The 27,880-nt window shown below is 30.1% G+C and overlaps 2 protein-coding genes across 3 annotated transcripts in view; one reads left to right on the top strand and one right to left on the bottom strand.

Moving 5' to 3' along the window:
• Positions 1–26,568, top strand: part of LOC106683456 (uncharacterized) — a 42,953-nt gene extending 16,385 nt beyond the window's left edge. For both annotated transcript variants that reach the window (XM_014424942.3, XM_014424943.3), the window contains 9 exons: positions 1,296–1,361; positions 3,760–3,867; positions 8,291–8,521; positions 9,641–9,802; positions 19,226–19,336; positions 19,437–19,538; positions 19,880–20,042; positions 24,986–25,165; positions 26,283–26,568. In XM_014424942.3, coding sequence (XP_014280428.1) covers positions 1,296–1,361; positions 3,760–3,867; positions 8,291–8,521; positions 9,641–9,802; positions 19,226–19,336; positions 19,437–19,538; positions 19,880–20,042; positions 24,986–25,165; positions 26,283–26,482 — 1,323 coding nt within the window. In that variant the 3' untranslated portion in view covers positions 26,483–26,568. The remainder of the gene's footprint in view (positions 1–1,295; positions 1,362–3,759; positions 3,868–8,290; positions 8,522–9,640; positions 9,803–19,225; positions 19,337–19,436; positions 19,539–19,879; positions 20,043–24,985; positions 25,166–26,282) is intronic.
• LOC106683455 (uncharacterized) lies at positions 12,098–16,025 on the bottom strand. The gene is made up of 4 exons (XM_067051567.1): positions 16,021–16,025; positions 13,922–14,048; positions 13,698–13,838; positions 12,098–13,578 (listed from the first exon to the last, which is right to left on the bottom strand). The coding sequence occupies exons 3-4, from the start codon at positions 13,719–13,721 to the stop codon at positions 13,000–13,002; spliced, it is 603 nt and encodes a 200-aa protein (XP_066907668.1). The 5' UTR covers positions 13,722–13,838; positions 13,922–14,048; positions 16,021–16,025; the 3' UTR covers positions 12,098–12,999.
• Positions 26,569–27,880: the final 1,312 nt, after the last annotated feature.

Below are 27,880 nucleotides of genomic sequence, written 5' to 3'. Positions count from 1 at the left end.
AGAATAGTTCTGGTTCCAGTCATTTTGGATAATTGGGACTCCACTGTGCTAATTATGTGTTAATAATCAATTAATCCCATTGTATAACTTGTAGTGAAGATTCTAAGTAGCCTTCAATGAGCTACCTTAATTCAGCAGCATTATTAACCACTATAATCCTTTTTTTCCAATATTATTTTATAAATTTTCATTTTCATTCCTTCTTTTTAAATTATGATAGAAAATACTCTTTACATCATTATATTTTTGCTCCAATAATGATGTGAAATACTACTGAAATTACATAACAATTTGAACCATGTTAATAAAAAATACTGTAATGAGTATATGCTTTTTACTGTTATTTCAACCTTCTGGGCTTAAAAAACAGGATACAAGAATAATATATAAAAAATGGGAAAAATAAGTATTGTGAAATTGTATAGAAGAATATAACATAAACCAAATAGAATGTACATAAATATAGAAATATACACATAAAAAAATATTGAATTCAATTAAGTTGAAATCATAAATAATATTACATGCAATAGTATGAAATAAGCAAGAGAAGAGTGGGAAAGAAATGTTCTGTTTAGTTCTTTTTTACATCATTAATCCTTCCCACGTACCTATTACCATTACGTATAATATTATTTATGATTTCAAATTTTAAATCATAAACAATATAGATTTATTTTAATATAGAATTAATATTAAAATTAATATAGAAAATGAATAGTCATGTAAATGTTATCCGATATATCCATTAATTCACAAGGTAATATAATATAATATAAAAAAAAGTTTTAAAAAATCCTATGCACCAAGCTATCTTAAGCTATTTATTAGAACCAATCTTTTCCTCTACTGTAGTAATAACAATAGAAATGAGGTTCCCTGGGCCAGAGGGAGTAGACGATGTAGAACTCCCGGTCCCATGCAGGTGTGCTTTCCGACCCTTGGACCGCATTGAAACTGAATGTGTTAACTATCCAATATGGGTAGTATACCATTATAAAATTTAATTTACATATGAAAAATACATTAATTTGATTCAAACCTCAATAAAATGGTCGTTTCAATTTTCACATATTTTTTATCTTAACATGGATACTTATATGGAATCATTTTTCTTAATAAAATACCAAATATCTCAACATTCAGAAAAGATTTTTCCTAATACACCTATATTATATACCAATATTATTTTATGAAAATGAGATGATACCAAGTTTTCATTGTATGAAAAAAAATTTTTTAAGTAAAGTGAATGAATTTCAAAGTAACTTAATGCTTATTCTTTGTTGATATAGGCAACCACAGAGGATAAAAAAATTGATACAGTATTAAATTCAGATGACATTGAGGCTGAAACAAAGGTAAGTTTTCAGTTATTTAGTATGACTACAGGGTGTGTACCAGTCGGGAAATTCGAGATTATGAGAATTTTATATGATTGAGAATTCTTTGTAACTTTTGGAATTCATTGTAATATCTACTTTCTTATTTCATAAACTGTGTATTAGCTAATTTTGGCAGTTAAAAGAATGAAAGAGACTTATTTTTAGGAGATTTTAATTGAACAAAAACAGATAATACTGCTTAGTCCTTTCAGTGAGGCAGTCGTTATGTTCCCAAAAATGGTTTGACTGTCAAAAAACAGGCAAGGTCTTGAAAAGTAAAGTTTTAGAAATAGTAAAATAGCATTGCGTTTTTGCCCATAGTGCATAGTGTTTTTAGGAACATTCCTAATGTAAAAAAAGTATTATCTTCATCCAACCTGACAATTGTTTTTTAATTTTGGTGTTATTCAATATAAATTTTATTTTTGATGCATTGATTTTTTATTTAAACTTCATTATATGTGTAATGTAAGTTAGATAAGTAATCAAAGCCTTTGGAAATCTTAAGGTATATGTATAGTACGTCTAAAACGAGTTGGCCTGTAGTGGAGGGAACTTGCCCATCTCCCACCCTAGCTCTATCCCTCCACACCATAACAAACCCCTCCTACCAGGAACAAACCATTTAGGTTTGTTAGTATGCGCAGTACAGGATTTGAGAGGGGAAAACATGTACGACACATGCTCTGTACAGTTCAGGACAGTGAGAAGTGGTTGTTGGAACTGGACTAGTGGAGAGAAGACAAACGGGTGGGGGTTGACAGAAGAACATTTGCCACTGTGCATTCTCTCCTCCCTTTACTCACAGGCAAATTGATCTTAGATGCACTATACTAGTTTTTATTTACAAGGCTTGTAAGGAGTTCCCAAACCTGGTTATAAATATTCTGTATAAGTATTCTTATGTATGGTCTACTTTATTTAAATTTAAGTTTTATTTAATTGTTTTCCATTTGTTATTTTGCTATTATTTAATTCGCTAATATTTTTTTTTTTTTAACTGTAGTGTAAATAAACTGTTTTAATTCTATTATTATCATCCTTAGTTGAAAAAGAATGTATTGTTATTTAATAAAAACATTTAAGGTTCAGTCCTTTCTCCCATTCCGTTCAACTTCTATGGTCACGACATCATTCAGTCTACACATACCTCCATAGCTATATTCGCTGACGATACAGCATTGTTCTCTCAACATGATGACATAATAATAGCTAGAAATACCCTGCAAAATCACCTTAATGAACTAGAACAATACTTTAATAAACGGATGATTAGTCTGAACATTGAAAAATGTATTTCAAAAGTTTTTTCTCTCAGACACACACCAGAACTGAGCCTCAAAGGTAAAAATGTAAAATGGAATCCTGCCAGTGAAACAGTAACAGATACTTGGGAATTCACCTCAATCGCCGCCTTACTGGGGACCACCATATCAACATCAAACTAACTCAAACCTACGCAAGGCTAGCGATGCTATATCCTATCCTAAGTAGAAAATCCAAATTAAAATCTGAAACAGCTATTCTTAGTTTTAAAACAATTCTCAGGCCACTGCTGATGTTTCGCTGTGAAGTCTGGGGAGCGGCATCCTTTATGAAAAAAAAAAATTACAATTTTTTCAAAATAAAGTTGTAAGAATTTCAATGAATGCTCCTTGGTTTGTAAGAAACAGCTAATTGCATCAGAATTTACAAAGGAGAGGATTACATCAAAAAAAGGTTCATGAAGTTCCACTCCCATTTACCTACAGTTAAAGGAGCAGTGACCTACAGCTTGGGAAACCCAACCATAACCCAAAGACTGAAGCTCCAGGCTGTTGCAGGACTTCCTGCTATCAATTCTATATTTATCAGTTCTGTTATTGTCACTCTAAAATTTTATTTTTGTCTTCACTTCTTTTTTTTGTCTCTCTTCATCTTTTTCTTAAATTCACTTTTTTTTCATTCCATTAGAAGTCCATTATTTATTTTGTTAAATCCATAAATGTCATTGTTTTTGTTACTAACTTTACTTTTATCTTTTATTAAGAATTATTATTTTAATCTATTTATTTTATCCTATTTTTTTGTTTTATTTATAACATTGTATATAGTTAGGGGTGTCTTTTGTATGAGACTATACCCCCTCTCCCATAATCAATTGTTAAAAAAAAAAAATGTACCACTTAAATTAACCATTTAAGGCCCACCAAGATGATCTGGTATCCATAACATGGTTATTAAATGACCCAAAATATTTTTCTCCAGAAAAGACAATTATTAATTCTTGGGGAGAAAATAACATGTGAAACACTCTCCAATGTGGCATTTTTTATTATTATTATTAATTATTCTTCTGTTATATAATAATTAAACATTCTATTTTTTTTAACAGCCTTCAGGTAAAGGAGGTGAATGCAATGGCACTCTATATCCACTAAGGGTTAAGCTGCAAAAACTTCAAGGGATTGAGGATTTGCTCTCCCCTCCTGTTATTCCTAAGGTATTTAATTATAGTTTTTAATTATTGGTTTGTTGATTGAAATTCAGATTTTTATTTTTATTTCTATTAGCTTTTAAGACTTTATAGATCTTTGGCCACTTTGAGCAGCTTGTATATCTTAAGAATGATAAAAAAAAAAACTATTATAGACCATATCCTATTTATGACCTGAGTTGAAGAGATATTGAAAAATTGCAAAGGACCAAAGTTGTAGCTTTATATGAAATATTTTAGGTATCATGCCTTACCGATTCCAAATAATTTTATTTTAAGGCTTTAACGATCATTGAAATGGGAGATTTTTCTGTGCAAGAGAGAAAGGACAATTGTTTGAATAACTGTTAAGTGGTACAAAACATTTGTTTTGTTTCTTGTTTATTCAGCCCTGATGTAGACTTGGAACATGGGTTAAAATTTTGTTTTCTATTAAATTTTTTTTTTACTTTTTTTAGTACCTTTTTTGATCCAATCAAACAACTGTAGTTGTAGTTAAAGATCAAATTAAAAATATTTTTGTCAATTCCTAGCACAGTTTTGGTAAGGCAACTGTGTATCAATTGCCTTACCAAAACCGTGCCAGAACCACCTGTATGATGGTCCTTGCCCTTTTCCTCCAGACTAAGGACTGTTTCTTGGAAAGTGTCCTGAGTTGGGTCCTATTCAACAATAATATAAATAAATATTGTCAAATTCTTTGAGAAAGTTTTCTTATTTCATTTAGCTTTATATTTGTCTTTAACTATATTTGAATTTTAGCTATCGGTAAACCTATTATTATTTTTTTCCAATTTTAGTTTTCAATAAACCTATATCTCTTAATTTCATGACTTCGTTTTTTACTTCCAGCATAATTGTTTTCAAGAAACCATACCTGACAGATCACTTTTATCACTTAATTTTCATTTTAAAATATCTAACAGATTTCACACAAGGGCTAAAAAAAAAATAACATTGCAAAGAAAAAATTTAAGAAAAGAAAGAAATTTGTTGAAGTACTTTTGTAATAAATACATGGAATGTTCACTCATATCAGATGTGATTGTTAATGGAAGAATACTAACTGATTATTGCATGTCCGTTTTAATTGTCAGATACACTTACTTTTCACTAGTCTCTTTTATTAATTTTTGCTATAAATTCATTTTTTATTTAAATATATATTTTATTAACAGTAATGTTCTTTAAAAAAATTATTTTTCTCCCTCAGTAACGTAACTCTGAATCCACTTTGATGTTGAACGGTAGTCGGCTAATGACAAAATTAAAGAGACAAAGTAAAACGAGAACTGCCTTTATAATTAAAGATTCAATTTAGATGTACTTAACAAGTCATACATTTTAGCCATACTGCATGTCCCTGTTCCAGAGCTCTAAGCCCAATGACTACAATAGAATAATGGAATTTTGCCATTAGGGGATAATTTATGTTGAAGATATCCATGGCTTCTTTAACAATATATTGTTCAGTGAAATGTTGAAACTATCCCTACTATTGGGTCCAGGAAAATTCCTCCTGGGGGAGTCAAGTAGACAGGAAAGGCCAACAACAAAAGCATAAATATTTGCAAAATTAATGAAGCAGTTTTTATAAAGTTGGTATATTAATATGGATATCAATTTTAATGCTATTGGAACTGGATAGCTTAGAAATGATGGAACAAGCATAATTTGAAGGTACTGGATTGGTGGATGTAAGTAGGAATGGAATTCCATAGGGAAGAGGTTCTGATAAAGAAGGATCTATCTAAAGCTGCAGTTTGCTGGACTGTTATGTATAAACTGAAGACTGGGAACAGTGGGTATTGCAGGAATGAACAGAGGATTTGAAGTTTAGAAGATCTGTGATGTTTGATGGATGATGGGATTAGATAACTTAGTAGAGGAAGGATACCAGGAAATGCTTATAATAAGGGTAGGAAGGGTAAAGCCACTTCAACTCCTCGTAAAAATGGGAAATGGTGGAGACTATCGTTTTTGACAGAGTAACATTATTAAATTAAGTAATTGTAGAAAAGGATGATAGATCAGAAGTGGACTAGATCGAATAACTGTGGCTTTGGAATTATTAGGATTTAGGGAAGTTGGTTATTGCTTGTTTAAGCACTAGTTCTGTTAAGCCCTCCTACCTTGCAGCTTTTTAAGACCAAGATTGAGCTCAGACGTAGGAAAGGAAAGATATATCTGGCAGTCATCAATATATACTTAATTATTGGAATGGAGAAAGCAATCCGGTAAGTCATTTAAGAAAGAGGAGAAACAGATGAGCGAGAACTGTGGAATACAACTCAAAAGGAGAACGGGTTTTGAGGAATGTTATTAGAAGTAATTTCGTATTAGGAACTGTTGGATATACTAGTGGGCTGAAACCATTTAACAATAATTTTAATAGTGTACTTCATGTTGAAAAATTTTTATATTTCTTTTCAAAAGTATAGCAGAAATACCAAAAAATAACAGTACTTATACTTGCAATCTGCTCTTAACCATTTATTCAATGCTTAATTGTTTTAGTATCAATTGACATTAAGTTTATAGAGTTATCCTGTCAACCGAAAGGCTCATTATAGGTTAAGTGAAATTAAAAGTTATTAACTTAAAAACTATGGCTACAACTTTCACCTTATGAGGGCCATCAATTTTAGTTTTTTTTTAAAGATTACTAAAATTGCTTTTACATCAACACAAATGCACCAATCTACACAATACTTAGAAGTGATTTAGTAGTCTGTAGCCAAACGGCTTTGATTGGCTCGTGACTCCAGTGGTGCCGGTTTGAACCTGGCCAGGGGGTGGGGGGTCCCACGGAATATTAACTTGGCACTGCAGTATGGTTAGAATAGGTTGGTAACCTGTAGATGAACCCCTTCCCTGGGCTATTCGTAGCCGAGCAGGTGAAAAGAGCTAACTTTGACTAGCTTGTGACTGCAGCAGCGCCGGTTCAATCTGACCTGGGGGTTGACTTTTATTTCAGTGGTAGTCCCACAAAATGAAAACATGACCTCCCACCATGGTTAGAATAGGATAGTAGCATGTAGATAACCCTCTCCCCACCCATTTGTCAGAAATTACCAGGCAGTGGATAAAATTTCTCATAGTCAAAGCGAAATGGCAAAACTAGACCTACACAAAAAAAAATTTGAACCGGCGAGTTTTCTTAATTACTTTAAACTACTTTTTTCCTTTATAAAGGCATCAAATCTGAAAGGTATTGATATGGTATGGCTAAAATTGAGCTCTCCAAGTTCTTGTAACACTGTATTTAGATAATATCGTGAATAGTTATGGATTTTCGTGCAAACCTAATATGTTCAAAATTGGATAGTAAACAATGAAAATGTGTAAAATTGTGAATAAAATACCCATATCTTGCAAAAATCAACTTCATTATGTAATTTATCTTATTAATATGTACATGGAAAACATATCTAAACTTAATTGCAGGAAAATAATCTCACTAAATACTTAACACATTTGTGAAAGCATACACAAAAAATTTAACTACTTTGCTTAAATATCTTCATTATCCATAATTGTAGAGTAAAGTGGAACTTGGCTGCATTTAATGATTATTCTTTATTATTTTAATTTCAATTTTTCATAATCAAATGACGAACAAAATAACTACCTGACTTAAATTTTTAAATGTAATTTGATTTTCATATTTCCAATAAAAATTGATGCTCACATTGTGATCCTGAGAATCCAGTTATTTTTTGTTATAAATATAATTTAAGCTTAAGAACTTAATTGAATTACTCTGAGCATCAACTTGTGATTTCCTAAAAGAAATAGATTTCTGTATGTCTCCATTTCCCTTAGACCGTGACAATAACCAGGCAAAACTAGAACTAGTGGCTGAAGTATGAATATTTGTAATTTTAATAATAATTTAACTAAATATTAATTGTAAGTTCCCTGAATTTGTTTGTTTGATTTCTTTATAAAACACTCTCAAAAACTCAAAAAATGCAATTTTGCTCAGTAAATCCTCAAAATGTGCAAATTCGAACAGTAACCTCAAAACATGCAATTTTGTGCTACATAAAGCTAGTATCAATTGAATGTCCTTCAGATATATGGTTATCTAAGAAAAATAACAAATATCCCCAATTAGACTATTGTGTGGTCATTCCCAAAACATCTAACCTATATGTAATAATTTCCTCAAGGATTTCCACAACAGATATTACATTCCAAGTTTCTAGCCGTTGTATTTTTCCACGGAGTTGTTTCTTTTGGTGCGGCCCAACTAAGTATCAGCCCCATCCTCCCACTCAAGTTTCATGCATAATTCATCAATGAAATTATAGACATAGACATAAGTGATTGGTTTTGGTCATACATTTTTTTTTGTAATGTATGATTTTATTTAAGTGCCATATTAAATAAGGTATTTATAAATTGTGTCAAATTATGATTCCAGACTGACAACAGTGAGGCAAAACGAGTTTCAGTATCTCCTAAAAGAGCTCCAAAAAAAAGGAAAGTATCTAATTTTTCAGACCCAGACACCACTACTCCTCTTGATGCTATGTGCCACTCCTCTCTAAATACTTCTGATCAATTCTCTAAAGAAGAAACCAGTATTCAAAGCTCTGATGAACATAGTGGTGAGGAGGAAGAGGAGGAGGCGGCACAGGAAGAGGAATGTAATGTAAGTGATGGAAATTATAATATTTTTTTTTTTTTTATTATTATTTATTTATGGATACTGTTTTTCATTTAAAACCAAAGTAATTGATAACATTTTTTTTCTTTGAGAATCCTTTTCAATTTTCTAGTAATGTCCTATCACAAGCTGATGATTGATATTTCTAATGGATTATGTGTTTTGGTCCTTCTGATCTCTATCATTATTCTTTTTTTTTTTTTTAGTTACTCAATTTTTATACCTCTTGACCATCATGATATATATTTTTTCATCAATTGAGCTTTTTTACTGAGAGGAAAATTAAGGGGTGTCTATTAATGTTGTGTAGGTGAATAATTCAAAAGATCAATTTTTTATATCAATATGCAAGATCTACAATTAATCATGGCATATCAAGTAATTTTAAATGAATATACTAAACATGAAGCAATTTAAAAATATTGCATACTTCGTCAACTTGCTTTATATTAGACTGCTATTGTGCTAACAAACATACTAACTTAACATTAATATTAGCTGGAAAGTTTTAAGAAAATAAAAAATAAAGGAAACATAAGATCGTTTAGATAAGATACATCAGGTAAACCAATCAAGCATGTACAGTTACATGTAATAAAAGTTAAATAAAAAATATAATTTTATTTTTAGCTTGAGCTTGTAAGCTCATTTAACCAAATATTCTATGAATTTGGTTTTTAATATCACTAAATGTATTATCGGGTTAAAAAACAAAAACACAATCAGTATCTTAATTACTGAAGAAAGCTAGTACACAAGTAGAAGCACAGACTTGCAGAAAATGCAAAAGACAAATAACAATTAGTTAAAGATAATATGTTATTTTGTGATTCTGTTACAATACCAATTGGTAATTACTTACTCCTTATTATTCAATAAAATTATGTATCATAAAAAATATACACAGGGTGTCCATTTTTGACTAAGATTGGTACCCAATGAGACAGCACCCTGTTGAACTCATGATTGGACCTAGCTTTGCCAACACAGAGCCTAGTTGTTTGTTCTTTGTCTTTACATTATTGTCTGGTATCAAAACATTTAGTAATATTCTCTGCTTACAATCTACTTAAGTAAACTAATATTTTTTCCATTCTCTTATAGAATGATTCGGTTGATGAAGCAACTGACACTTCAACTGGAGAAATGGTTCCTTCTGAATTTAAAATAGGCTTCATTGGACTTGGTGTAATGGGCAGAACTATTGTCCATAGACTTCTCCAAGATGGGCATGACCTGATAATATATAATAGGTCACCAGAAAAGGTATGATAATTAAATATTAGTATAGTTCATTTCACTATTATTGTGGCATTTTAAAGTGATATAGGTCGTTTGTTTATTTGGTATTTTAATTTAAAAATAGTGATCTATAATATTTGAATTATCTATTATAGGATAAAGACTTCATTGACTACAGGTTTGGTGATTTGAGAGTGTAAACTCAGTAAAAACTTATTATTAATGAATTTAACCATAAACTTTCAAAATTGCTATTATGTACTCTTGAATTCACCATGATGAGAAATTTGAGTCTTTTATTCAAAACGAAGATTTTTAACACTTTAATTATAATCCTGGTGTACAGCACAATGGATAGCAAACAATCTTTAGTCTACAGATTTTGACTGTTTGCATGCAAACAGTGAGGAAAATAAACAAAATTAAGAAAGAAAATCGTTTCATAATTCAGTTTTCCGTAAGAATCCATCATAATTACAGTTTTCTCTACCGACCAAGGAAACTAAAATGATTGTCATGATGATAAAACCTCAATTAAGAAATATCGCTATTATAGTGACAGATTTTAGTGAAAAATTGATTTATGAAATGATACTGTCCTTTAGGGTTATTAGATTTTTGTATCATTTATACACAAATTGTCAACAATTTTACAAATTCAGAACATGTCGGAAAGTGTTTGATGTAGAAAAAAAAAAAAGTAGCCCATACTATTGGAGAAGAACTGGATAAAAGGTAAGAAAATTAATAATACCCTGAAAAGATAGATTGTATGCCATAGAAATGACTCAGTGAAAGTTCAATCAAAATTTCAAAAATCGTAAAGGTTAGAAGGAGTGGACATGTATAGTGGGACAAACTGTATAGTAAGGGGAATTATGACCGAGAAAAATTGTTGGAAATATCAAGGTTCTGTCATTAAAGTAGTCTCAGATTATCCTGCTAAGGTATGTAAACACTCCTTGCTTGCAGATCCATCGTGCTGAGCTAAAGGCGTTCCTCTTATCCAGAGTGATGATGGTGCAATCACACTACACATTTTCCCAGTGAGTACATTCCTTTCCTTTTGCTTTCCTGAAGCAAAATTGGGTTCTTGAGAGATCTCCTGTTCCTAAAGATATCTTTTGCAACCTATTTCTAAGAATCTTCACCAAGGCCTTACCAATTTTATTCAACAGACAAATTGATAGATAGCCTGAAGGGTCCACTAGTCTTCCCTTACCCTTCAGGATTAGGACCAGGTACTGCCTTTTCAAAGAAAGGAATATCAAGGACTCTTGCTCATGAAGAGATCCGGTCTGATTTCCTTTACCACCTTTGGTCCTATATCCTGAACCCTATTCAAACCTGGGGCTTTCCCATCTGAAGACAGGTTCAGATTTCGCTGAGCTCCTCAGCTAACATAAGTAGTTCATCCCTATCTACAATAATTCCTCCTGTCCTGGGAGTAAAGTGGCAACCAGCTTCTGTGGGTCTATGGACGATTGCATAGCACTACTCTTTACACTGCTGCATGAACGCTCTGTAAGGCCTCCACAAAGTTCCTTCAGCCATTGCAGCTTCCTTATTTTTATTGCCTGTCGAATTTCACACCTCTCAGCTTCACATTCATTCTGGAGCACGTGAAAATGAAATATTGACTCAACTTAATGCCAAATTTTCAAAATATTTTCCCATAAAGTACCATTAGTTTTCTTTATTTGTGTTAAAGCCTAAAGAAAGATTTATTTTAATTTAAAACAACTTTCCAATTTTTAGACTTCAACCATGTTTTTTTAAAAATTAAAAAGGACACAAAAATATTAGTTGGATACAATAAATACTTCGTAACAAGTATTAGACATAAAATAAACAGGGGTAATAACAATTAGAAAAATTAGATATATGAGAAATGTAAAACAAATAAAGTACAACCTAAATTACCGAAAATTAAGGAAACAAGAGTAAAATGAAGGTCCAGAAAAGAGGAGGGGATAACAAATTAGGACATCAACCATTTGTTTAGGAAGTAACCCAAAGATTGTGGAAAGTATTAAAATATTTTAGGCAAAATTATTCAAAACAATTGCATATGCGCCATCCTACTACATTAGCAATACAACTTACACAATATTTATTGACAAATACATAGTGTTTCCTTAACAAATAACAAGGACGCATCAACATATACATTAAAAAATGGACAGAAAACTTATACATACGTGACAGAAGAAGACCCATTAAGGGATCTCCTTAATTAACAAATGGATGTTATTGACCAAGCTAGAAGTAGGTGTTATTTGATACTAGTTCAGTTTTATAGGATATAAAAACAAGAAAAATGTTTTGTTTTTTTAATTAAAAATAAGACCAAAAATTACTTTAAAAATGCTATAACAGCTTATTTCTCAACTATGGCAGGTTTCATTAGATTTTTTTAAACTTATGTTACATTAACATACATCATCCAAACAAAAGTTTTTTGTCATAACAGTGATAGCCTGTTAGAAATGGATTCAAACTGTCAATTGTTGGTTACATATAAAATTCTTAAGATATTTAGGAGATTTTAACATTCAACAAAGAATAGTATCAACATATGCAATACTAGCTCTTGAAAAAATAGGATTAATGTTAACAATTTTGAAAAGTGCTTTGCTTCGGAACATTGTTTTTATTATTTGAGCTTTACATAAATTAAAAATATTTGTGTAAAGGAAATGTTGATCACAGATGTTGGTTTCCATTCACTCAAGATATATAAACTCCCAGCAGCTTGCATAATAAATTAAAAGATGTTTCAAATCAATATAACTTCGAAACTGATAGTTGTGATGTCAACATCCATGTTTTGAATCTTGGAGGATTCCTTAGGATTACTGCCTTCCTTATTGTTGAAATGTTTTAAATGTCCTTGTAAGGAACAACACATATTATGATTTTATTTTTGAGAAACTATAGAGTATTGATTCTACATATTTCTAATTTATATGATAGATATTTCAAATAATTAGAATATCTTTTTTTTTAACCATTAATTTTGTGTTTGCATTTATATGTTTATACCCTTAAAAATTTTATTTTTATATTTCAAATATCATTTATATTTGAACATAAAAGACAACTGTTTGTAAAGGTTATTATATTATATTATTATACACATTTTTTTTTACAGTACTTTATTATTTCTGTATACATTTGACTACTAATCTGCATTGTGAATTTTTGTTTTCCTTTTGGCACTATAATTCAGTTTCACGACATCTGCAGAAACTTGAATGATTATTTTCCCCTATTACTGTTTTTTTTATTTCTGGCATGCTTAATGTCCTAAATGGGAGTTTTTTTGAAGTTGAATTAATATCCAATATGTTTTCTTTATATTTTTCATTTCGGTTTATTTTTTTCTTCTTACTGCCTTGATATGTACCATCAACATAAGTTCCACAAATCCTAGGTATCATTCTATCTTTTGCTGGTGTATTTGGACTTTGCGATAATTCTGATGGAGTATAATATACTGATTGACATTCTGGGTTCATTTCATCTACTTTACTTTTAATATAAACTTCATAATTTGCTTCATCTTGATTGCCTTCACTTGATTCACTTTTGCTACACGATCCATTCCGGCAGTTTTCTAGGTAAAGATTGGGTAAATTTTCTAACAGTTTGTTCAATGTTTGTTGCTGATATTTATAAGATTCTCTAAATCTGAGGACTTGGTGAGAACTGAATTTACGAATACGATTTCTTTGAAAGACATAATTTTCTCTTACCCAACTCAGCTGACCATTAGAATATTCTTTTACTCGTTTAACCTTGAACAGAAAACCGTTTAATTTAAAAATTATGACAAGTGAGAACATTTAAATAAAAAATAAAATTATTGAGTATAGCATAGTCATGTATTTCTTTTATCCTTTTGAATTCTTTTTACCTGTTCATAATACTGTTCTTTCATAGAAGATAAATGGCTTGTACCATAATCTCTAATATCTTTCAAGTTTTTGACTTGTCCTTGATAACTATCACAAATCCACTCAACTTGTTGTTGGCAGTTATCTTTTATCTTATGGACCTTAAAATAATTATATTTTATATAAATAGAAATTCAATTGCATAGTTTAGTTAGTGTTATATTTATAATTCATATTTAATTACTTGTAAAGTATAGTTCTCCCTTAATTTTTCTAGCTGTTGTGTTTTGTATTGTTCAATAGATTCCAAGATTTGAATTAATTGTTTTCTGTTAGGAGACTCACTATGGGAACCAGTACAGCAACCACACCTGAAGCAAATATAAAAATTATAATTCTGTAGTAATTCTTATGTGAAGACACTCAATATAAAACTAACCTTTTCAATAATGTTCGCACCATTTGAACTATTACAGTTATGGCTAGAAAACTTGCGGCTGAAATAATACCTGCCAAAATACTTAATATTTTTATTCTATAGAATGTTATCGGGTCTAATTGTACTATAATCCGAGTGGTTGAATTTAGTGAGTTGATTTCATTTTGGAACAAACACTTGTATAAACCAATATCTTCCCTAACAATGCGGGATATGTACAATGTACCATTTTCGAGTATTTGTAACCGATCATTATTTCTCGTCAAATAATTATTTTTAAGTCTTGAAATCATAGTAGCATTGGATGGAGTTGTCCACATTACTATGGGTAAGTCTCTCTCATTATCACAGTTCAGAGTAGCTGAATGTCCAAGTTCAAATACCATGGGTTTTATTTTGTTAGTGTGATTGTTGGAGTAAATTGTCTTAGTGAAATTCTTAGGACAGACCTTTTCTATTTTTATCTTAGAATGTTTGTTAGACCAGTCTAAATACCATCTTGAATTAGAATCACATATAATTGGATTTCCATGAACCATTAAGATATTCAGTTGTGTTAAACTCATTAGATATGTATCCATCACAGAAATATTACAGTAACTAATATCTATATGTTGAAGGTTTGGTGTGCCATTGAACGTATAGTTCTCTATTTCAGTTAAGCGAATGTTATGGTTCAGTATTAATGTTTTCAATTTGGATAGACCTAAAAAGCTATTACTATTTAAAGTATTCAAATAAGTATTTTCCAGAACTAAAGTTTCTAAATTATTACAATTAAGAAATAAAAAATCAGTTATAAAATTAATTGGATTATAACTTAAATTTAGGTATTTTAATTTCTTTTGGTTATTAAATAATTTTTGTGGCAGGTTATTAATGAAATTCAAACTCAAATCAAGGTGTTCTAAAGAAACTAATTTGCTTAGCAATTCTTCTTCAATTATGATCAACTCATTACTTGATAAATCAAGAGAATGCAATCTTTCTAAGCTTTCAAATGCATCTTTATGAATGTTTCTCAAACTATTGTGGTTAATATTTAATTCTTCTAGTTTTGTTAAATTACACAATATATCTTTGTGTAAACTGGTTATTAAATTATATGAAACATCTAATATTACCAGAGTAGTGAGTTGAGAAATATATCTAAGTTGAGAGTTAGTTAAGTAATTTTTACTGAGATGTAATTCTTTGATTTCACTAAGGTGTAGAAAGATATTGTTTTTTGGACTTAACTGATTTTTCGTTAAATTCAATGTGTGAAGTTTTGTTAGAGGTCTAAGAGACTGGTTCAGATCAGCAATTTCATTGTTTCCCAAATCTAATACAGTTAATTTTGGTAGTTTTGTAAAACTACAATTTAAAACAGTTTTTATAGAGCTATTTTGCCATTTTAAAATTGAAATATGGGATTTAATCGAGTCATTACTGGCCAGGTCTTTACAGTCCAATGTTTCCTTGTGGACACCATTAAAGTATAGTGAAGTGACATTTAGTAACAAGTAATTTTGATGAAATGGCACAAATGTACAGTGAAGTTGATTTGAAACATTATTTTTATTTGGCAGGCATTTACAGCCTATAGGACAATAAAGTACAGATCTAGTTACTGTTAATATACAAATTAAGCATAGTAGCAATCCATTTGTATATTGCAGCTTCATTAAATTCATATTTCACCATTCTGCAAAATTTCTGAAAATGTGCAAAAACAGTATTAAAGACAATTTTAAATAAATCTTATTTCAGAAAAAGTAACATCAAATACAAAAAGTATAGTTACAGATGTCATAGTATGTCAGCTACATATTAGGAGTTAATTTAATTTTTACCACAAAATTACTTATTTAATAATGTTCTAAATGGGTATGTTTATTCAAAAACTGTTCAAACTCTCTTACCGTAATGTAACATTTCACTTTGTCCAATTAAAATACTTTCATTTTATACGAAGTTGACAATACACTAAATATGCTTACTAAGGTTCATTCATGTCAACAGAGCCGAACCAAAACATCTAACCTGCTGTATTGTCTGAATCTCCTGAAAATCGATTACAAAGAGGTAGGATTATTGTATACAGTTCGGTAACCACCATTCGTTAAGTCTAATCAATTATAACAAACGAACAAATCTTGTCTATTTTTTATCTTAGTATCTATTTTTCTAAAACCTAGAAGAACTATCACGTCTTTTTTGTTTACTGTAAACTGATTCGGCCCAACTTAAATTATTGAGAACTTCGTTGTTTTTCTTTGGTATTAAGAATTTTAAAATTTCAGTTTACTTTTAATTTGCCACTCTTAGTACTGTGGCAAAAATAATGAACGATAAAAGTTTACACTTAAATTTCTAAGGTAAATATTTCAACATATTTGCTATATATTTTTTGCTTAACTAACGTGTTACAATCGTTTGCGAAAATAATGAATTACAAATAACATTCTTTATTTTAAATAAACTCAAGTCTTTCATACTTTTTTGTACTAAACATAAAAAATTGTATGATAATTGATTGTGGAAGATAAGCTGTTCCTATACATTACGAAGAATATGATGTTCCGGGTGGCAGTCCAAAAGCATCTTTTAATAGTACAAACACTAATTATTGATAGCCTACATTTCGATCCTTATTATAAATCTCTATCAGGGTTGAATAATCATGATACAATACAATTTATAATTTTTGTATATTTATACTATTACGTGATTTTGTTTTAACGACATCTGAACCATCCCATCCTTTATTGCCGATTACTAAAACCAGACAAGACTTGATAATTTAATGACTGTAGAATAAATAAAGGAAAACAACTGCTGATATTTAAAATCTTAGTACATAATTGTGTGATAGATGCGTGTCAGAATACATGCCCGCCCTGTGAACATCGTCCGCTGGCGAGAGATATGTTCCTCTGAAAGTTGTGGAAAAATAATAAGATGAAATATTAATAATATATAAAAATGGGATTAAAATGAATCTAAAGGAGAAAATAATTGCATCAGTAGTAAATCATTTTGCATCACCTCTTTTCTCACACTAGCTATATAATTTTAACCTCGACTCAACACTATAGGCTAATCAGTTTATTCATGGTGATTCTACATTGTACTACTCTATTGTAACCATGGGGGTGAAGGGTGATCAAGTTTTCATTTCATGGGTATACTACAGAAATAAAAGTAGACCCTCAGGCTGGATTTGCACTGGCGCTGCTGCAGTTATGAGTTAGTTAAAGTTTGTGCTTTAACTCTCTCGGCTACATAAAAGAAAAATGATATTTCCATCTCCCACCCAAATTGAAGTGAAAGAGCAATTGATGTAATGTTTCTGCTTTCCAGTTTAGTATTTTTATTTATTTTTGTTTTTTTTTCTTCATGATCATGGGAGTGTATTTTCCAACTAAGCTAGTTTGGTAGCTAAGCATTTGTGAGGCCCGTTAGCCAATGGGTGGCACTCACAAAAAAATAGGCATGGGAGTGATGAACCCACCAACGAAAAAACCATGTCAAGAAACGCGCGATGGATTTCCTAATACATCGCCCGAGGACTTAGACCTACATGGCCTGTCACCCATATAATAATAATAATAATAACAATAATAGTTAAGCACTCCATTGACTTTTATCACTCCTTAGTTATATATTAGTCATTCTCCAAATTGCATGCTACTTATGTATCTAACAAAATAAAAAACATAATACTATAGAAAAACAAAAACAGTACAAGAAATTAAGAAGATAACAAATGCTCCTAAAGAACATAAAATATAATATTACTAACGGTAAAAATGTATACAAAAAAATAACAAACATTGAAAATATTATAAAATTAAAAATCAAACGATGCTCAATGAAAAAAATTGTAATTAAAGTAGTGAGAAATGTGTGAAAGTAAACGATATACATGATATAATGAGAGGCCTAAAATTATATAGGTAAAATAAAGACATAACTTCTTTGCTGTGTTAAAATATGTACAATAATATTGTATTTTATATTAATAATGTTGTTGAAATAATACTCTTTGAAAACAACCCTACTTATAGAAACATTTTCATGTTTCAACCCTAGTTATAAAACATTTTCAATTTTGGGAGTTTCATGGTTCAATTAAACAACATGAGGAGTTCAACTGATCACTTCTAGTTTGAATTATCTGCCGAAAAATGGTTTTATTGATTTTGATGTTTTTAATATCAAACAACATTTGAAAATAAGTCTTGATGTTGAAAAAGTTTTTCTAATGCAGTGATCTATTCTCTTTGAAATTACTCATAGAAGAAATACTAGTGGACAGTATCTTCTTATTAAAGAAGCTTGTTTCCACAACACACCAACCTTGATTGCAGTTTGAATCTGGTAATAAAATAACTCAATAGCAAATAAACAACTTTATAACTCTCATGGAACTAGGCCTCTTTATGAGCTACAATTTTATGAAAATGTAAAATCTAAAAATTGATAATGATTGTTAATCTTGAGGAGGAGGGGTAATTTACTAAGAAGCTGGTGGAACTCAGATCACATGTTGTCATTGGTGGATTCAGATTAAATTACAAAAGCCTTCTTCCTTTCATAAAGAATTCTAATCTTGTACTCACACCTTTTTCAAATTTCCTGCAAGTGGAATTATGTTATACATGATATGTCTATTATGAATAAAATCATTGCTAATCATGACAAAGCTTCTGTCCATTGGGTTTGTTGAAGAACTAGACTAGTTGAATAAGGATAAAATTCAGCTTTAATGCCATCACCATAGCTGAAAAATGAACTCCAGAACTCATTTTACAAATCATGGCAGCCGACAATTCATTGAGATTTTGTGATTGTGAATGTGTTCGTACCGATTGAAGAATTAATATATTAGTATGCTTATTTACAGTCATCTTTGTGGTTTACCATTGTGATTACAAAACACTTTTATAGTTAAATACTTGACATCATTTAGCAGTACTCTAACATTTTAAATATTAAATTACAATTAATATGAGTTTTTAATTCTTATAATAATTAATATTATAAATGTATGGTACAAAAATTACATTTATTTACATTTTATCTTCTTTCCCAATTTTGTATTTCTATATTTCTATGTTTTAGGCATCTGATTTCAAGAATATTGGAGTCAGGATAGCTACATCACCTGCGGAAGTTGTTGTATCATCTAAAATAATATTCTGCTGTGTGGCTGATGGTGCAGCAGCTAAAAATGTCAGTTATTGTGTCAGTGTTTGTAAATTTATTTTTTGATTATGGATAGCTATGTTTTTTCTTTTTTCTTTTTTTTTTTTTTTTTTTTTTTTTTTTGTAGGTGATGTTTAGTCATGATGGTTGTATGTTATATCTGACTCCTGAGAAATCGTTTGTGGACCTCTCAAGCTGTGATGTACAATCATCTTTAGATATGTCAGAGGTAAATACATATGTTACTATGAATTCTAAATTTAACGATCATTTATTAAAGGAGATTGTTTAATGTGTATAATACAGAAGATATAGTTGCAATGATCATCCTTTTTAAATAAGGATATTTAATTATATTGTGGGTTTAAGGTAAAAGTGATCAACTTGCATTAAAAAAATTATCACTTGATAACTTTTACCACCAACCAGATGATATATTTTCCTTATATGATAACAATTTTACCAATGTCTGTTACATAAATATAGTTTAATGAAATTGGTTCATTATTTTTAATACTGTAGCATGTAATTTTATGATGGATTAAATGTATGAAGTACATATTTTTGTAGGCTGTGTTTTCTAAGGGATCTCGCTACTTGGAAGTACGACTGCATGGTAGCAAAAAGGAGGCTGAGGAAGGATCTTTAGTTTGCTTAACTGCTGGAGATGAGTCATTACATAATGACTGTCAATTCTTTTATCAGTCCTGCAGTAAACAGACTTTTTTTATGGGTCAGTGAGTAGTGTATTTATTGCAATTATTTTTTTTTTTTTAATATTTACTAGTAATCTAATTAAATTAAACTTACTGTTGAACCAGTACTTTTTTAATATCTTCTTTGTTTTTGAATTTTCTCCTTACAAAAATTTTTCCAAGGTCAAAACAAGTGATAATCAGAGGTTACTAGGTCCAGAGAGTATGGTGGATGCAATTGAATTACCGAGCCTAGCTCTGTGAGTTTCTGATGCATTTCCCTAAGCAGTATGATGTCCTTACTATTGAACATTGCTGGACTCTTCTTGGAGTGCTGTTTTTAAATTATCAAATTGATGACAATACATTCTAAATCTAGCTTTTCGTTCAGTTTCAACAGCTCAAAATGAATTGGTCCTCAAATTTCCCACCATATACATTACATTCTCTTACTCAGGCTTAACTTCAGTTTAGAGATATAGGCAGCAGACTTTCCAGTTTCACAATATGCCCTTTTCCTTACAATGTTTCCCAATCAAGGATTTTGATATTGATCTGTGCAAGTTGTTATGAATTATTTAGGTTATATGAAATAAATAAAACTTATTTATTTGTTCCAACTACTTTATTAATTAAACCTAAACATTAAATTCATACTGAATGTTGTTCAAAGTGATTTCCTTGAGCATTAAGACAGGCTCGGCATCTTTCTTTAAGAGCTGTAGTGGTAGAATGGTACTGAATATGTGTTTTTTCACAAAATTCAATTATCCTTCTTCGTAAGGAATTAAGATCATCGACCGGCCTTGTATAGCCTTTTTGTTTAATGTCACCCCAAATAAAAAATACAATGGTGTCAGGTCTGGAGAGCCCACAGGCCATGCCATTGGTCCTGCACAGCCAATATATTGATTGGGATAATTAACATTTAACCTTTGTCATGGACCATTTCCGTAATGTGCAGGATAACCATCTAATTGAAGCCACATGCCCCTTCTCAGTTGTAGTGGAATATGTTCAACTAAATCATAGTAGTCATTATTAAGAAGTTCCAGAAATGTGCCCGCATTGAGTCGAGGTGGTAGTAAGAAATGCGTACCTATTAAAATATTGTCTATTATCCCCAACCACACATTGCACTGAAACTGGTGCTGAAAATAATGCTCACGAATTGCATGGGTATTTTCCTGCAACCAGAGGTGATTATTTTTCTGATTGAAGATATCTCTTCTTGTGTAGCTTCATCTGTCCAGAGAATGTTTCCTGAAAATTGTGGATTATGCTCAACTTGATTCAAATACTAATCTGAAAAATGTCTTCTTTGCCGAAAATATAGTGGTAATAAATTTTGTACCCATTGATATGGGTGAAATCCATCTGCAATGAGAGTTCTCTAGTTGTAACTGTAGTTGGCCTAATATTTAATTCTACTCCAGCTCTTGATACAATGCCTGATGGATTATCATCAAAATATTGTAATATGATCGCACTCCTTTCTTCATTTTGTAAAAGGGCACAAATAACGTCAGCATGTGGTATTGTTGCAAATGTACCAGTTTCTCTAAGACGTTGAAACATGGAGCTAAAAATAGACTTGTTTGGTAATCTTCTATTTGGAAATCGTCTGGCATATTTACGATGGACAGCATTAGCATTGCAAAAACCATACACAAACACTATATCGGCATATTTACCATTAGTATAAATTGAAGGCATAATGATGATTACTCTGCGAAAGCCTCTTACAACCTGATAAATGTTATTGACAGTTCCCAATACTAATTCCTAATAGTATTAATCCTTATGTTGCCAATAGTTTTTATCCAGTTAGGGATAATAGGCCATATTAGTATTCTATCTAATCCGTCTCCTAAACAAAGCGTTGGCGGACATACCTTTACTTTGAACAACATTTAATATGAATCTTAATGTTTACATTTAATTAATAAAGAAGTTAGAACAAATGAATAGGTTTTATTTATTTTATATAACATAAATAATTCATAACAATCAAAATCTTTAGGTGTGAATATCTCGTAAACAAAGCGTTTGCAGACATACCTTCAGAGGAAATTTTTTTCTTGTTTTGAGGTCCTTAGTTCATATTTTCAGTTTGGCCACTTAACCCTGAAACACCCTGTATATTATTATTTTTTTTGGTTGGTGCTAAAATCCTTGTAGATCTTTGCCCAACTGAATCAGTTTTCTCCACACCTGTGTATCTTGAGCTGCTGCTTTCCAGTTTGTTGTATGCAGCTCTTTCACATCTTTATTGGTTCTGAATATCCATCTGGTTTTTGGCCTCCCATGTGGTATTTTGTCAACTATAGTGGCATTTATTGTTGTATAGAGGTTTCCTAATGGATTCTTTTGAGTCACATTTCCTGCCCATCTTAACCTCTTTGCCTTCATATCATAAGATATTTACTGATCAGTCTCTGCAGGCAGTTCTTTTCCTTCATTTGGTAAGCATCTGATCCCTGATCATTTTGGTTATTGTGTGGAGTGCTTTCCTTTCAAATTTCTCGATTCTTCTTGTTAGAGTGCCTGTTAGAGCCCAAGTCTCACAGCATTGTAGAGCCTGAGCTTCAGATTTTTAGAGATTTTTGGGGTTTTCAGTATTCTTGACAAAGAAAAGGCTCTGTTTATTCTTGTTATACTTCGATCTATCTCAGTCAGTTTATCATTTATTAAACCAATCATTTATTGAGGTTACTGTGGAGCCAAGATACTTGAAATTTTCTCCTTTTCGAAATAAATTGCCATCCATGCAGACCATGGTGGATTTTTTGGCTTACTATAATATATTTTGTTTTATCTTCAGTTACTTGCATTTGTATACTTCAATCAGTATTTAGAGAATTAGGACATAGAACTTTATCACTAAAGGTTTTGACAATTGTAACTTTGTTCTGCTCTTCGACTACTGTTTCATCCACACCAAGTTTAAAAACAGTATTCTGTTTATTTAAAGTTTTGATAGGGTTATCAGATCCAGAGTTAGCCTCTCAAAATCCTCAAATCTTGATAAGCTTGTTATCTTCTTCCTCTTTTTTAACATTTTTGCTGTAATGAAGTCACTCTTATGTACTACTTGATTTGTGTCCATTCTGCAGATATTTCAACTTCTACCCTAAATACCTAGTTATCAACTCTTTCTATGAATAATTGCAGAAATTGATCATACTGAAGAAGTCATTATCAAAATTTGCTATAAAAAATGAAGCTCATAAATATGCAACAGGATAAAATAGACTTTGTGTTTTTCACTCCTTTTATCACCATTCATTCACATGCTTACTTTATCAAATTTAATTTAAGTATACAATCATTTTAAATTCTATTATAATTTGTATATACAACATAAATTGTCTATGGTTCATTATGGTTGCTATCTTAATAGAATTATAATAGAAGATATTGACAAAATGGAGGGAAACTAATAATTACAAAATATATTGATGATTTACTAATAATAACAAAAAAACAATAATGATATTAAATTTCTAAATTTATGAAATAATTATTGTAATTGCCATTTTCAGTAAGTTTTTTGCTGTTTATTACTTTATATTAGGGATGATTTCATTAATAATTAAAACAACTTTCACTACTACATAATTTTGGTTATTGGTCCATTTCATCTCTTTTTTATCAAAAAAGTAATTCATATCTAGTTATCTTATTGTATCATTAATTAGTATTTCAGTGTTGAATGTATTTATTTTACGATAATTATTCAATAAATAAATAAATAAATAGAAGTTTAATATCATTATCGTTTTTTGTTATTATTAGTAAATCATCAATATTTTTGTAATTATTAGTTTTTTTTCCTGTATTTTTTGAATATCTTCTATTATAATTTTATTTATTTTGTTACAGAATGATGCTTTTACATTTTAAAAATAACAAAAGAATCCAATTGTTGATACTGTTAACAGGTAATTGTAAGGGACAATTATTGTATCAGAGAATACCTTTTCTCTGATAACACCAGAGTATTCAGATTCTAGTTAGAGTGAACTAGAAAAATAAAAAGTATAAACCTTCTATTATAATTTTATTTATTTTATAAGAAAATGATCAATTTCTGCAATTATATGTAGAAAGAGTCAATAACTGGGTATTTCATAAAACTTTAGCATGCATGCTACTACAGTTCATTTTTCCATTTGTAACAGAATGATGCTTTTACATTTTAAAAATAACAAGAGAATCCAATTTTCGATAAGGTTAACAGTTTTCCATAAGGGACAATAATTGTATCAGAATATACATTTTCTCTGGTAACACCACAGTATTCAGATTTTGTAAGCGTGAACTAGAAAAATAAAAAAATTAACAGCTGTTTTCAGATTTCTTCAGGGAATCATCTTGGGGGACTGAAAGTATAGAATATTTAACTCATCAAAATTTAGAAGAGGATAGGAATGTGTTGCTTCGGGGAATCTATCAGCAAAGTCAATAATTTGAACAGGCGCTAAATTGACGAGTGAAGATCCTAATGGTTTCTCTTTATTGTTTGATGACCAGTTATATGTAAGACTTGGCAACTTCTGATCAATGTGTTTTGAAAACATCATGAGGAATCAATTACAGCCAAATATAAGAAGTGTTTCAGTATACATTACATTCAAGATAATTATCCAGTGTCTTTGCCTAAAAAGTAGTGATATACTCTTGCCAATTTCTCATGGAATTTATCTAGCATCAACCTTGAACCTTGATATTGTATTCTCTCCTGATTGGCAGACTGCATGTGACCAAATCTCCGCATGCATATTTACCCTCTTGATTGATACCCATAAATTGAAATCTTTTCTTCTTGATTGCATTCTCTTTACTAACTCTATGGTTTAAGATTTATTCAGCTTCGAAATAGCTATTCATATTTTCTCAATTCTAAAATTATATTCTATTTATTCTTTCTCATTTTAGTGATATCTTTATTTGAAAACATAATGATGTGAAATTTCAGGGGAGGCTGGCAATGCCTCCAGATTTTATTTAGTAATACAATCAGTGGCAGGAGTTGCTCTGGCAGGCCTTGCAGAATGTATGGCATTAGCTGACCGAGCAGGTCTTGATCAATCTGATCTGTTGAAAATTCTGAAGATTTCCCAAATTAACTGTCCATTAATAGTGGAAAAAGCTACTGGTAAGTTAAAATATATGTTTGCATGGTGAAACTTAATCCATTTGTTTAATTAGTTGGTTCTTGGAAACTTTTCTACTTATTAGATAAATGTCAGTAGAGCTCTATGTCTTTCTTTGAAGGAGACAATCTCCTTCAAATTAACTTACTGTCAGTCATCTATATATTTACTTTATGTTTGTTTGTCATTTCATTTTATTTTACCTTCACAATGAGTGAACAAATTAATAGCTCTTTTAGCATTAATCCTATCTAATAAGCATTGATAAAGTTGCATAAAATAATTTCTAATATCTCTTGTCTGCACTTACCACACTACTCGTAATAACAATAAAAAATATTTAGTATCCTTCTTTTTTTCTACTGAGTGTACATTAATTTACAGGGTGTCTGGCGACCAGAAATCTGATTTAAAAAAACAAAAAAAAACAGGAAAATGCTGTGGTCAGAAAATTCAAATGACATTATAAAACATTGTTTTATGATCAGTATAACAAGCCTAAAAAAAAAAAAAAAGTGCAAAATACTTATGTATAACAATACAGCTGCCTCATCATTTCTATTAGGCTTGTAACTACCAATATTTCAATGTTTTACAGTCAATGATTTGTCGCCTGAGAATAAAATCAAAATGGGATGTTCAGTTTTGAAATATTGTTTCATATAGGAAAATAAATTTGTGTGAAAGTAATGGATGGAACTTTATACTACAAAGTTCATAGAAAAAGTTACAATTTAAGTTGAAAAATTAGTTCACATGACAATTGTAGTTAAATATTCAAAAATGGACATTTTTCAGTTTTAATAATTTCTATGAAAGGTTATTAAATTATTACAGAAATAATAAAGTATAGTGTAATAATTTCAAGCGTTTACTATATATCAGTGTTTGATAAATAATCTGTAGGAGTTCTTATCCCAATCTAAAGTTTACCTTTATCAACAAGTAATGCGTGCATTTAAGAAGTAAAATTAGCTGTGAAAAATATAGATTTGAAAATGGTCGAGGAAAATTTAGAAAAAATATGAAAAGTCAGGAAATTAAGTTAATTTGATAGACACTCTGATTAATTCTTTTGTGTTGATTAAATATTTTTTCTATAACATTTTTTTTTTCCAGCCATGGTGAATAATGACTACTCTACTAAGATGTCATTGAAAAACATGCAGAATGACTTGCAGAGTGCAATCGCAATAGGGGAAGATATAGAACAACCAACCCCAGTGACAGCTACTGCTAACGAAATTTTTAAGCATGCCAAAAAAGTGGGATATGGTGGGCATGATGTATCTGCTGTATATTTAGGTTCTAAATTTTAAAATATTTCTGTTATAATGACTTTTCTCTTACTATTTATTAGGTTTATTTTATTTTATATTTTGTTAATAAAATATTTGAAAAACAATCTAAATTTTTAATGGTATAATCCTTTCATATATCACTTTTAACCTGGTTGAAAAAAAAGAAGTACAACAAAATTAGTCAACATTTTCTGTTAATTTTAGATATTAGGCTGTGTGCATATAAGTTTGACAGTTTTGTGTTAATGAGATTTTATGCTATCTTTTAATGAATTTTTATATTATGTTTTCATTTTCTGAAAACATTAGTTGAGCCATTTCTATACCCTATTTTCAATCTGTATCATAAATCTTGTCACTGTGTGCATCATAAATAATGAACACTCTTAATCCAATATATTTATGGAATCCCATCATAAAACAGAAAGGACTAGGACAACCTTGGGACTTCCAATATTCAAACTGATTGATATGGGACATTCAAAGTTTATGCTGCTGCAATGTATGATTAAAATTAAGATCATTTTATTTTTATGATAACTTTTAGAAATTTCACAAAAAAAAGATATGCCCATAAAACGTTTTTATTTATTTTGGAATGGCATAATTCTAAGAAAGGACCACCAACTATCAAAGCAAAATAAGCTGTAAAAAAAGCATTTATAAAAAAATTCTAATTTTAGTATAGTATGTCTCCCAGTGCTTTTTAGGATTGTTATTCCTGATAATCCCCAAATCAAAACTTTCAAATATAATCTGAGAACCCCATCTTGAGACACAGGGGAGTCCTGGGACCACCGATATTCCAACTAATATAAACCAAACTTTTATGATACTATGTTTGATTATAATTTAGTATATTTTCATCGTTCATTATACAAATAAACCAAAATAATGTTAGCCAAACTTAAAACTATGACATTTATTTCAGGAATGCCATCATTCATTTATTAGTCCACCCATAAAAAAATTAAGAACAAAATTGATGATTCTTTATGACATATAAGTATATTAATTCAATGAAACTACTTATATTAAAAATACCTCACTTTATATTTTTAAAAAATTAAAATTAATGTTATGCAGTCAGGGTCCTTGAAAAAGATGTTTTCAATACTTTAACAAAAGAAATTTCAGACTATTTCTTAAGAAAATTAATTTGTTAATAGTTATTAAATATTGTAATAATATTTTTAATGTTATTTTAATAAATTTTATTTTTGAAGTAATTTTTTTTCCATTATGTAGTCTGAATTGTTTACTATTCCGAATGCTCTCAGTTTTAATTATTTTAGATCAGCAAGAGTTTACTGTACTCTTAAATAAAGTGCATTTGATGTTTGTTTTTTCTCCAAAAATAATGTCTATAAAGATGATGTATCATTAAAGACTATTATTCAAAAGTTGTTTATTAGA

This window comes from Halyomorpha halys, unplaced genomic scaffold, assembly GCF_000696795.3.
Source record: "Halyomorpha halys isolate HHAL.00 unplaced genomic scaffold, Hhal_1.1 Scaffold485.1, whole genome shotgun sequence".
Classification (NCBI taxonomy): domain Eukaryota; kingdom Metazoa; phylum Arthropoda; class Insecta; order Hemiptera; family Pentatomidae; genus Halyomorpha; species Halyomorpha halys.
Note: the sequence above shows the minus strand (reverse complement) of the source record. Positions and strands in the feature narration are given on the sequence as shown.

Excerpts from the sequence above, each read along its gene's own strand:
- LOC106683455 (XM_067051567.1), bottom strand. The coding sequence starts at position 13,721 with ATGAAAGAACAGTATTATGAACAG. Across the intron at positions 13,579-13,697 it reads AAGAACAGTATTATGAACAG|GTTAAACGAGTAAAAGAATA; the intron begins GTAAAAAGAATT and ends TTTCTGTTCAAG.